Source organism: Candoia aspera, chromosome 13 (genome assembly GCF_035149785.1).
Source record: "Candoia aspera isolate rCanAsp1 chromosome 13, rCanAsp1.hap2, whole genome shotgun sequence".
Taxonomy (NCBI): Eukaryota; Metazoa; Chordata; class Lepidosauria; order Squamata; family Boidae; genus Candoia; species Candoia aspera.
In genome coordinates, this window is record NC_086165.1 from 4,788,089 (window position 1) to 4,800,250 (window position 12,162).

Sequence of the window (12,162 nt, forward strand, 5' to 3'; positions counted from 1 at the left end):
AAATGGATATTACAAACCAATCAAGCATGTATGCTTAGTTCTGTTGGCAAAAAATGGGGATTTTTTTTTGCCAGCCAAACCAATCGAGCAAATATCCAAATAACCCAACGTCTAACTGAGCCGGTATTGCTAATAGACTTTGGGTTATATTATCATGAGATTACAAAGGCTGAAAAGTGAAACAGAGGTATTCTCCTTGATCTTGCTTATGCTTAAAAAATAGCAAAGGGAGAAAAAGTTATGACTCTCTAGCTGTGGTCTAGAGATGGTGGTCTAACTATTTTTATTCAAAAGCAAAGGAAGATACTTCATGCATGCAATGGATGGTTTGGGATGATTGATTGAATGATTGATTGATTTGATTTATATAGCCACCCATCTCACATATGTGTCTCTGGGCGGCTTACAATAAAAAACAAATAAAATACCTAATATAAAATCAAAACGCCTAGCAGCCGAGCTTCATAAAATAGCCATCACGAAGCCAGGAGACGGGCTGATGACGATACAAAGTCGATGTATGAATGGGGCAGGATTGAGCCATAGAAAGAGAGAATGTGACCTGCATCAATGGCATTTATTTTCTTCTTCTTCTACTTCTCTCTCCCTTCACTAGCTACGTGGTGAATATCGGATTAATTGAAAAGCTGAGTTGCTGCTTCCTCTCAATCCAAGGCCCAATCGATGAAACCCCCAAAACAGCTGCTTTCTTGCAGAACTCCACCGCAGCCTTGCATGGAATGTGCCAGCTGTGTTTCGCTGTCAACGGCAGGCAAGTGTTGCTGCTGCTGTTGTTGTTTTAGCTGTCGTTTGTCAGGTGGCGGCCTTTGCATGAGAAAAAGCGAAGCATGTTTTGCCAGCGCCAATGTCCCAGGTCCTAACTGTTCCCAGTGTGGGGAGAAGTAGCCCTGAAACAGGACCCTTGAGCCACTGCAAAAATATTTGCTTTGAAAGGCATGTCTGGAATGACAGATTGGAAGAGACCGAGGCCTGGGCGTGTGCCTCTTCCGCAGGCAGCCTGGGTAAAGCCAGAAGCAGTGCGGAGCAAAGACACGAGACAAATCTCTTTGCCTGACTCCTTATTGGGGCCTTAGGAGAAGCAGAGGGAGCCTCAAAGGAAAAGAAAACTGGGAAGCTAGTAGCTCAAAAGTTCAGGATCTGAGAATGGTGCAAAAAACAGACATTGAGGAAAAACTCCTGTTGTAAGAATGAACAGAAATCCAGGGCAAAAAAATGAAAACGTAGACGGGGAAGAATTAGGGAGGTCTGCTGCAAACCATTTAGATTTTAGACTTTCTGGTGAAGACTTACAAACTGCATTCCTACAGCAGCCTTCATAAAAAACAGGTGTTCCATTACATGAGAGCCAGTTTGGTGTCGTGGTGAAGGTGTCAGGCTAGAAAGCGGGAGACGGGGAGTTCTAGTCCCGCCTTGGGCACAAAGCCAGCTGGGTGACCTTGGGCCAGTCTCTTTCTCTCAGCCCTAGGAAGGAGGCAATGGCAAACCACTTCTGAAGAACCTTGCCAAGAAAACTGCAGGGACTTGTCCAGGCAGTCTCCAAGAATCAGACACGATTGAATGGACTAAAAAAAAATTACATATGGCGGAGGCAATCCCTGAGCAGCTGACATTCAAAGTTCTGCTCAAACCGTAAAGATTTGCATGGAAAAAATGAAGGATGCCCAAACTGGGTGAAACGTGCCTAGCCACTTTCTTTCTTGCACCGGTAGGGTCTTAATACCAATTTAACCAGGGAGCTGATATTTTCTTTCAAAGTGATTCTTTGGCATTAGTTAATAATAAATATGTGACGCAGTTAAAAACATTAGGCCCTGTGCTAACCATCCACCCTGCTGCTATGCCAGAACCTTGCTTATAACTCAATCATGCCTGCTTAGGCATAACAGAATTGTTGTAAAAGTAAATGCCCCAGGGCAGGGTTCCTCAACCTTGGCAACTCTAAGCTGTGCGGACTTCATCTCCAAGAATTCCCCAGCCAGCTTTGAGTTGAAGTCCGCACAGCTTAGAGTTGCCAAGGTTGAGGAACCCAGCCCCAGGGGAAAGCCGTACCTGTTGCTCCAAGCTCATTGGAACAACTACAAGGAATCTTCATCCATCCATCCATGTTTGGGTCTGCTAGTTTGGATTTGCAAAGTAAGTCTCACCCTTCAGAAGGGCCACTTCTGCTTCTCCACCTTTCCGCTAATCCTCAAGCCTTTTAATTCCTTTAACTCCAAACACCTCCTGGACGGCTGAGAGGAACCCAAAATTTGGCTTTCTGTATGTGAAGCGGTGTTGGCAGCATTCAAGATTTCTTTGTAGCTTCTAGCCATTTCTCATCAGCCCTGGGGTCGCCAGGCTTGTGGCCCTTCAGAACAGAAACCCGTTTCCCCAACTCCATGAAGTTAATAGAGTTTAGTTTATTATTATGAGCCCTGGAAAAAAAAAATAAGATGAATTATCTATCAGATGCCAACTCTGGAGGCTGTATTTCTTCCCGAGCCCAGTCTAAGGATCGGTGAAGTTAGAACATTCCGAAATGGTTTCACATCAAATCTCGTAACACTTTCGTGATGAGGTCTATAAAATAGGCTGATGGTAAATGACAGGTCGTTGGAAAGTGGTGACGGTGCAGAAAAGTCTGACCCCACTAATCACACGCTTACAAGACACATATGTGCATGTTGAACCCCTGTCAGTAAACAATCTAGTGGGGGAATTGTTGGCTCTCTGCTGACGGAATCTGGTATGTTTTTTTTTCCCCCCCTTGCGCAAAAAGAGAGAAAGAAAGGTCAGGTCAAAAGGATACAGAGGGATATAGACTTCTCTGTATTGTATTTTATTGCAGTAATTAACTTAATGTCTGGTTTGGCTGCTTGGTGGCCAATAAAATAGAAGCAGTGGCTGGAGATTGGGTTGTTCCGCTGCCCACTGCCAAGAGAGCCATATTCAGCAGATGCAGGCAAAAATATAAAGCTTAGTGAACAGACAAGCAGAAAACCCATCATGGTGGGGTCTTTATCTTCTTTGCTGTCCCACAAAGCCGCTGTAAGTCACCCAAAAGGGGGACATGCCTGCGACAGTCGCTTATACATCCAACAGCGTATCGTGAGTGCCGCTGACTTATCTACTGAAAGGGGCACAAGTCTTTTCAAACATGTTTCAACGGCTTTTTTGGACCACATTAGAGAGGTAAGCAGTGGGCTTGGTGAAGCCCGTGTTGGTCTTGGTTGCAGTTCAAAAAGGCTGAGTTTCCCCTGAAATCCCCAGGATACAAGGACCTTCTGTGGTGTCGCATTCCTCTTAGCGTCTGCCGTTGTTTTAATTCACGGCTGGTGCTTTGCAAGGAGGAATTCTCTGTGGGTTGTGGGATGCTCCATCTGTTGCAATGAACAGCTCTGGATCTGAATTCCATTACCTCTGTGGGCCAAGCAGAGGGGTGCATCTAAACCCTGGGGCAGAATTTGCCCCAGATTTCCAACCACTGAACAGACTGTAATTGATTAAATAAAATAACTAGATTTTATTAAATCATTTCAGGAGTGCTTCTGACTTGTGCTACCATCAGGTTGTGGGGGTTACAGGTAGTCCTCGTTTAACGACCACTGTTGGGACTGGAACTTTGGTTGCTAAGCGAAGCAGTCATTAAGTGAATCCAACCCAATTTCACAACCTTCTTTCAAGTGGTAGTTAAGTGAATCACCACAGGCATTAAGCAAACCACGTGGTCATTAGGCAAATCAGACGGTTCCCCATTGATTTTGCTTGCCAGAACCCAGCTGGGAAGGTTGAAAATGGCAATCACATGACGACAGGAAGCTGCGGCGGTCATAAATGCGAACTGGTTGCCAAGCGCCCAGATCATGATCATGTGACCGTGGGGACGCTATGATGGTTGTATGAGGACTGGTCATAAGTTGGTTTTCCAGCACCGTCATACGTCCAAACCATTATTGAACAAATGGTTATTAAGCGAGGACCACCTGTATTTATCTCATGGATAAAAACAAAGTGGCATAACTTGTGTCAAAAAGTGTGAATCTTGAGAGTGTGGAAATATATGTGTGTGTTGTGTGTATATACACATGCACAGACACTTTTGCCTATTTACTAAAATTGCCTTTTCTGGAGGGATGGTTTTAAACAACATTCAGAAGGCCGTCGTTCTTCCATTGTTTTAAAAAAAGTCCAGAAGTTTGTTTTGGTAAATCAGCTCCAAGTGTTGCTGAACTACAGTTCTCAGAAAGCCTCCCTGTCGGCCAAGCCGGCTGCGACTGCTGGAATGCCAGCGCAGAAACATCTGGAGGGCCTTTCTTCATTCAGTGTTGGACTCTTCTGCTGGATGTTGTTTCTCCGTTGCATTTTTTAGCCAGAAATCAACTTTGCTGCCAACAATAGCGATGCTTCTGGTTGACTGGCAGGACAATCTTGTGCTCCTTCCTTTGACAGGTCAGGAAGCATCTTCGCTGACACCCGTCAGGATCCCACGGGGCTGACGGCAGCGTTCGAGGCCACGGATCTGGTGGGCGTCTTGCACATGCTGTACTGCATTCTCTTCCACGGCGCCCTCGTAGACCTGAGCACGGCCAGCCCCAAGGAGAGTTTCACGGCCAGCACCATCCAAGTGGCTCTCCAGAGCGTACGCTTCTTCAACAGTTTTGCTCTGCTTGACCTCTCGGCTTTTCAGGTAGTGTTTGTCCACGCACACACACAAATGGTTAAGCGCTCTTGCACACTGCCACTGCTTTCGCGTGCGTGACAGTTCCAAACTGCCCATTTTAACCGATGGGCCGATGATGGCCCACTCTCGCTCTTGAGATCCACGACAGCTAGTGGTAGTTAAGTGGGTTTTAGCTGGGCCACGTGATTTCCTGACTGCTCATTTCCATAAAGCTCAGCCACGATCTGAATCTTGATGCTGGATGAACATCAGGAAGTAGCTTCTAGGGCAGCCTGTCTCACCTTTTTGACCCTGGAGGAGCCCTTGAAATATTTTTCAGGCCTCGGGGAACCCCTGCACATTCAGGCTCAAATATGGGCCAGAAGTTACAACATTATTATATAGATATTAGTGATACTTTGGACTTATGACGGTACTGAAAAAAAAACCCAACTATTTCTTTCACGGGTAGGCCTGTAGGTATGCATTAACAGTGTTCTTAAACTGGAAATAAAGAAGGAAAGTTAGCTCTTTAATGTGAAGTTGCCCGAATTTGAAATAATTTTTTAAATAAATTGTGATCTCCCACGGAACCCCTAGGGACCTCTCCTGGAACCCGAGGGTGCAACGGGACCCTGGCTGAAAAACCCTATTCTAGGGTAACTAATTATAAGTGGTTTGTTGCTAAATAATTGTTCATGGGGATTCAGTTATAAATTTAGCAGAGAGTCTTCACAGGAGTTGCTTTTTTTAAAGCGTTTTGATTTTGGATTTCAGAAATCTTCCTTCTGTCTGTCTGATTCAGAGGTGCTGATCCAGCTGGACATTTCTAGTCCATTTTGCTGAAGATGCATGTTTATTTTCACTCAATATTAGAGTGTCTGCATTTCTTTAAATTCAGCAGTTGGTAGCTTTCTCCTCTTCATTATTTTATTTAAAACGTATCAGTTGAACATTTACAGTCAAGGTGACTGTTTCCCAGAATGCTCAAGTAGAAAAAAGTAGGCAACGTAAAAAATTTCAGTGGCCACATTTGTCAGGGAATCGTCCATTTATCTTGAGCGTCTAAACAGCGGGAAGGCGTCAAGAAGAAGCAGTGCAGGATACTGAACCACCATTAAAACTGGTTGGGGCGGAAATATGTAGTTCCTGCGGGGGGGGAAAGAATGTTAATGTTTATATACAATCTTTGGTGCCCCAGGCCACGTTATCGGAGGAGGCTATAAACACAGAGCACTTGGACTGGAACATGTGTTGGGGAAAAAGGACTCAGTCCAGGAAGATGTCGCCACATAATCTGCAGTGGTAAATGACTCAGGGAGGGGCAGAGGGCAGAGGCCTTTAGGGGCATCATCCCATGGCTGTGCCCAGCCTTCCAATGTATTTCAGCAATGCTTGGGCAGCTTCTTGGCATCTTGGAGGCATCTAGCCGGAAGTGAGTCTAAACTGTTAGAGCCCCTTCTTGCACGGCTTGTAAACTAAACAGATGGCAGAAGAGGCAGAAAAGAGGAGGAGGGAAGAGGAAAGCAATGCCAACTCAGGAACCCATGATAGGAAGAGAAGTCAGACTCATGGGGAGAGGAGAATTCGGGAACTTCCACTACCATCTCCTCCTCCTCCTCCCATGTGGTGCCCCCGGAAACTGTGCCCATCTGCTCCTGCAACTCGCCATCCCAGCCTGGAGGATCCAGTTATGTGATGAACTTTGGACTAGCGTGGATTCGCTCTTCTCCATATATTTTTAACCCATGGTCTGCCAAACTGAATAACAGGACCAACCACGCGTGCCTGGTGGACCTTTTCCCACAGAGAGGCTGCTGCATTCAAGTGGGCAGACTTTGATGTTCCTTCCTCCTGCATCGCTTCTCCCCTCTGACCCCGCGTCGCTTTTTCTGGCTGACATGTTTATTAAATAGAGCCTGCGGGCTGCACCGATAAAGTGGCCTGATCCCAGATCACTCTGCCGTAACCTGCCTGCCTGTTTTTCTCCTCCCACGGCCAGCGCACATTAAACTCCTCAGCCAGCGAGGATTTTCTCCGTTTGCTTGTATCTTGCCAAACAGTGACATTTAAAAGGGTTGCTCTTTGCTTGTAGGTGACCTGGTGGGGGGAAAATAAGTTGGGAGTCGTGCAAGGGGGGGCACAACGGGCATCCACAATTGAGACTGGAATTTCCGTTGCTAAGCGAAGTGGTCATTAAGCAAATCCAACCCAATTTTACCACTTTTTTTGTGGCAGTCAAGCAAACCACCATGGTCATTAAGTGAACCACGTGATCATTAAGTGAATCACGTGGTTCTGCGTTGATTTTACTTACCAGAAGCTGGCCGGGAAGGTCAAAAATGGCAATCACATGAACATGGGATGCTGCAATGGTCGTAAGTGTGAGCACCGGTTGTAAATCGGTTTTTTCAGCACCATCGTAAGTCTGAGCCATCACTAAATGAATGGTCATTAAGTGAGGGCTACCTGTAGAGTGTATGAGTGTAATGAGCTGATATTAATTACAAGCAACAATAATGCACCACCAGTGTATATAGCAGGGTTTCTCAACCTTGGCAGCTTGAAGATGTGTGGACTTCAACTCCCAGAATTCCCTAGCCAGCATGCTGGGTTAGGGTTGGGGCTGGGGGATTCTGGGAGTTGAAGTCCATACATCTTCAAGCTGCTAAGGTTGAGAAATACTGGTATATAGCTCCCAGAGGTCACTGAATTTGAAATTCCTCATAGCAGGAATATCAGAGAAAGGGAAAAGAGGCAAAGGCAGGAGTAAATGGAGAATGTGTCTGAGTTGCATACATTTGGGCTTCATTAAAACAAGCTGTAGCTGCCCAGATGAGCTCATAAATCAATCTCTGCTGCTATTCAATGCACACATACACATTTTCTTGTCTACATATTACACCATTGCTGAAATTCGGCATGGTTTTGTCCTTTATCAATGCTATTTTTTCACTGAAATGTTTATTACTTAAAATTAATTTTAATTTTAATACTTGATTTTATTACTTCCATCAGTAATAAACGAGTTTGTTTAAGTTGGGGGTTGGAAGCCCTTGGTACAATCTGCGGGTAGATTATCCATCAGCCCGTTTAAGGAGCGTTGGGCTGAAAAGGGAATATATACATTGAAAGGATTCTATGCTGGTCTGTGACTGTAATGACGGACTTGACTTGACCTGACAGGATTCTCTTCTGTTTCTTAATTTTACGGATTCTTAGTTTGGGAATCTAATGCCACCTGAGATACCAAGTCCTCTTGCTATTGACAAGATCCTCCCCATTGCCCCGGACATCCGTAACATCCTTTTTCTGGCATGTTGGGGTGGAAATCGCAAAAAAATGGAGAGTAGGCCCTAAATTTGTTGTTTATTCGTTTAGTCGCTTCCGACTCTTCGTGACTTCATGGACCAGCCCACGCCAGAGCTTCCTGTCGGTCGTCAACACCCCCAGCTCCCCCAGGGACGAGTCCGTCACCTCTAGAATGTCATCCATCCACCTTGCCCTTGGTCGGCCTTCCACTCTCCCCAGCATCAGCATCTTCTCCAGGGTGTCCTGTCTTCTCATTATGTGGCCAAAGTATTTCAGTTTGGCCTTTAATATCATTCCCTAAATAGGCCCGACCTATTTAAAAAAAAAAAAAACTCTGCACCGATCCTTGGATTCAGTTGGGTGTTTGCAGAAGACGCAGCTACATTTCTCTCTTTTTCCTTCTTCCTCCAGTCCGTGGTTGGCGCCGAAGGACTCTCCCTCGCATTCCGGCACATCATCAGCTCCTTGCTATGGCACTGTTCCTGCCACACCTGTGAGGTGCTGCTCCACGAAGTCATTGTGTGCGTGGGCTACTTCACTGTCAACCATCCAGATAACCAGGTCGGCCCCCTTAGAAGTCTTTAGCCCAGCCTTTCTCCACCTTTTGGCCCTGGAGGAGCCCTTGAAATGTTTTCCAGGCCTCGAGGAACCCCTGCACGTTCAGGCTCCAAGACAGGCCAGAGGTTGCAAAATTATTGTATTTGTTCCATGGGTAGGCCTGTCTAGATGCATGAACAGGATTCTTAAACTGAAAATAAAGAATGAAGCTTACCTGCTTAATGTGAAGTTGCCCGAATTTGAAATAATTTTTTAAATAAATCGTGACCTCCCAGGGAACCCTTGGATGCCACGGAACCCTGGTTGAGAAACCCTGGTCTAGAGCTATCTGGAAGCAGCTGCCCAGGGATGTAACATGTTTTTTTTACAATCATACCTGGATATTTATTTATTATTCAAATTTCTATTACCGCCCATCTCCCCCTCAAAGAGGGGGACTCTGGGTGGTTTACAATAAAATTATCCCTTTAAACCCTCAACGTATAAAATCAACATCCAAAATACTAAAATAATTAATAAATATAAAATCCAAGTGGAAGAATTTCCATTCGGTAGGGAGAACTCTACGCCACCAGCCACCCGCAGGAAGAGCTGTTTCCCTTCCCATCCCAGGCGAGGCGGCAGAACCAGGTCTTCAAACCCTTCCAGAAGGTCGGGAGCGAAGGGGCCTGCCTCACCTCGGGGGGCAGAACGTTCCAAAGTGCGGGGGCCACTGCAGAGAAGGCTCACCTCCTGGACCCCGCCAAGTGAAACTCCCTTGCCGACAGGATCCGTAGCATGCCCTCCCTGCATGACCAGGTGGGACGGGTCAATGTTATGAGGATGAGATGGTCCCTCAGGTAGCCTGGTCCCATGCAATGAAGGGCTTTAACAGTCATAACCCACGCCTTGAATTGGACCCGGAAGCAAACTGGCACCCAGTGCAGCTCGCGCAGCAAGGGTGTCATATGTGCTGACCTAGGGGCACTCATCACTGCCCACATGGCTGCATTCTGGACCAGCTGAAGCTTCGGATACTCTTCAAGGGTAGCCCCATATAGAGCGCGTTGCAGTAGTCTATATGGGATATGCAGGAATTGCAATGCTCTCACACTGAGCCACAACTCCTGCCAGGGGGCTCCAGCAGCTGGTGGGAACTTCATGGCCAGTGTCATTCCTACAATTCCTTTGGGTGGAAAGGAGATTCAGCCTCCTTTTATTCCCTAGCTCACCATTGGGGGAGGAATTTACCCTCATCCCAGAAAACCTCACTACCTATTTATCAGAACCCAGCCTCAACGTTTTATTGCCCACCATTAAGCCTGTTGGCTTAACAGGTCCCATGATACCGCGGGTGGGCACGGAAGGGAATGCCAGGTAATAAGAATAATGCTTCAGCCACCCTTATAAATGACTAAGCCAATCGGGGGTTTTACAAAAGGGTTACAGTTTCTTAATTAAAAATATTGCTGTTAATTAACAGACCCCTTGCATCTTGTGACACTTGGGGGGGGAGTTCCTGTGCTCTCTGATCTAATTAATAAACACAGGAGTTGTTGGCAACTGTTGAGCTCATTTGCATTTTATATTGGACAGTCGAATGTGGTCTGATAATTAAATTAACATGAATGACAGATGAGTGGGTTTTGTCCATGCTGCCGCACTGGGAATTTTTAAAAGGAGCAAAGAAAGAAACCTTTGCATATTCGTTTTACAAGGGAGCATATTTAATCTGGCCAAACCTTGCGAATGGGAGTTCCTGCACCCATGGTCTTCCGTGGGGCAGGTGGGGGGCACAGGGCAAAGGTGTTTGGCACAGTTTGTGCCTTTTTTGTGAACCAGAAGCATCCAAGTCGTGGAAGCAAATGTTATGGTTTAAAATCGTATCTTTGTTTTAGGTCAGCATAACATTAGTGGCTTGGAGAAAATATTTTTAACTATCCACTTCTGTCTTTAAAAATGATTTCTTTTCACTAATACCAGCTGGAGCTGCCCAGCTCCAAGGTACCAGATGAGGGAAGGCTGAGTCAGGCCATTCTATTCTAGCAGGTCCTTGGTTTAAGAACGTCCTGGTTTACGGACAACTCCTAGTTAAGAACGGACTGCCATAAAGACTATTATATTAAAAATTCAAATTAAGTACAGTGTTTCAGGTTAAATACACAATACTACTTTTGTTTAAGATGTTTTAATGTATTTGGAAGTTTCTTAAGTGTTTTATACGCATAGAAAGGTAAATTTCTAAGGAGTCATTTTGAGATGGGCGGTATAAAAATACAACAAATAAATAAATAATGTGCTATATACTAAGACAAACATTTGACTAACTCATGATAAATAACTGTTCCAACTTAAATACAAATTCAACTTAAGGACAGACGTAAGAACAGAACTCGTTCTTAAACCAGGGACCTGCTGCATTGTTCTTGTTTATCTATTGTTTTTGTTTGCCATCTTTTAGTGGTCATTTGCCCACATCGGAAGGCATAATGTTTTTAATATTGGAAGGTATAATGTTTTTTTCACCATGGTTCTCTAAACTAGATGGTACCATATGAATAAACATGAATCCTGAGCACTCAAAGTTGTGCCATGAATCAACCCCATAGACTGGGTCCAGCCATTGGGTTAAGTCAATGTTTCTCAACTGTGGCAACCTGAAGATGTGTGGACTTCAACTCCCAGAATTCCCCAGCCAGCACAGTTCTGGGAGTTGAAGTCCACACATCTTCAGGTTGCCACAGTTGAGAAATGCTGGGTTAAGTCCTAAGGAGGTGGTTTTGGTTTGGCTGCTGGTCTGTACTGTACCCCTCTCCTCCAGTCCATGCGCCATGCTTTCTGGCTCAACTTGTGGTGCAAGTTTGACCAACTCAGTTTCTTCAGTCAGCATGAAACACACATGACTTGATGCCATGGCAGAGTGGTTCACAGAGACAGGGCTGAGCAGAGCATCACATTTCTGCTGCAGCATCCAGCGGCTGCCTGTTGCTCTTTTCTTCTCGAGGGCTACTCTGATGCGAGCTGTAATTTAAAACAAACTCAGCACGATACGAGGCCCAGAACCTCACTCCGTCCTGACCTCTGCTTTCGCTTTATAGGCTGTAAATCTTCAGCTTTTTCTCCAGCAGTAGCAGGCTATAGCAAGAAAAACAGTCATCTGCTCTGGCTGTCGAAGAGGGTTTTCCCCCCCTCATGGCATTAGCTTCTCAAGCTTAGCGACTTCAAGACCTGTGGACTTCAACTCCCAGAATTCTGGGAGTTGAAGTCCACACATCCTAAAGTTGCTAAGCTTGAGAAAAACTGCTTTAGAATAATCTATGCAGGGAAGGTACCTGTCTGCATTTATAACAAGGAGGCCAAGGAGGGGCAGGGGGAAATTAGTGTTTTTCTTCTCTTCCCTTCTTTCCAAGAATTCACCCCCCCCCTTGACTCCTCCCCCCCTCCAGCTCTAGATTTACTTACATCTGTTATTTATACATCCTTTGGCTTAAAGCTTGTTTGTCTGTTTCCAATGTAGGCTTGTTTATCCTTTTTAATCGGATTAAGATGGCAATCTAGGCAATGTTTAAAAGGTGTCACCGTTTTTGCCATTTTACGGACTCGGTCTGCAGTTTTGGCGTAGGCAGGCCCGGTCATCCTTGAGATTTCAGATC

The 12,162-nt window shown here is 45.5% G+C and overlaps 1 protein-coding gene across 3 annotated transcripts in view; it reads left to right on the forward strand.

Moving 5' to 3' along the window:
• The window catches only part of SCAPER (S-phase cyclin A associated protein in the ER), a 104,524-nt gene that overhangs the window by 83,985 nt on the left and 8,377 nt on the right, over positions 1-12,162 (forward strand). For 2 of the 3 annotated variants that reach the window (XM_063314258.1, XM_063314257.1), the window contains one exon: positions 617-1,929. In XM_063314258.1, coding sequence (XP_063170328.1) covers positions 617-803 — 187 coding nt within the window. In that variant the 3' untranslated portion in view covers positions 804-1,929. Of the gene's footprint in view, positions 1-616; positions 1,930-4,449; positions 4,688-8,383; positions 8,534-12,162 lie in introns of those variants that run through there. The other variant, XM_063314259.1, reaches the window with a different exon arrangement.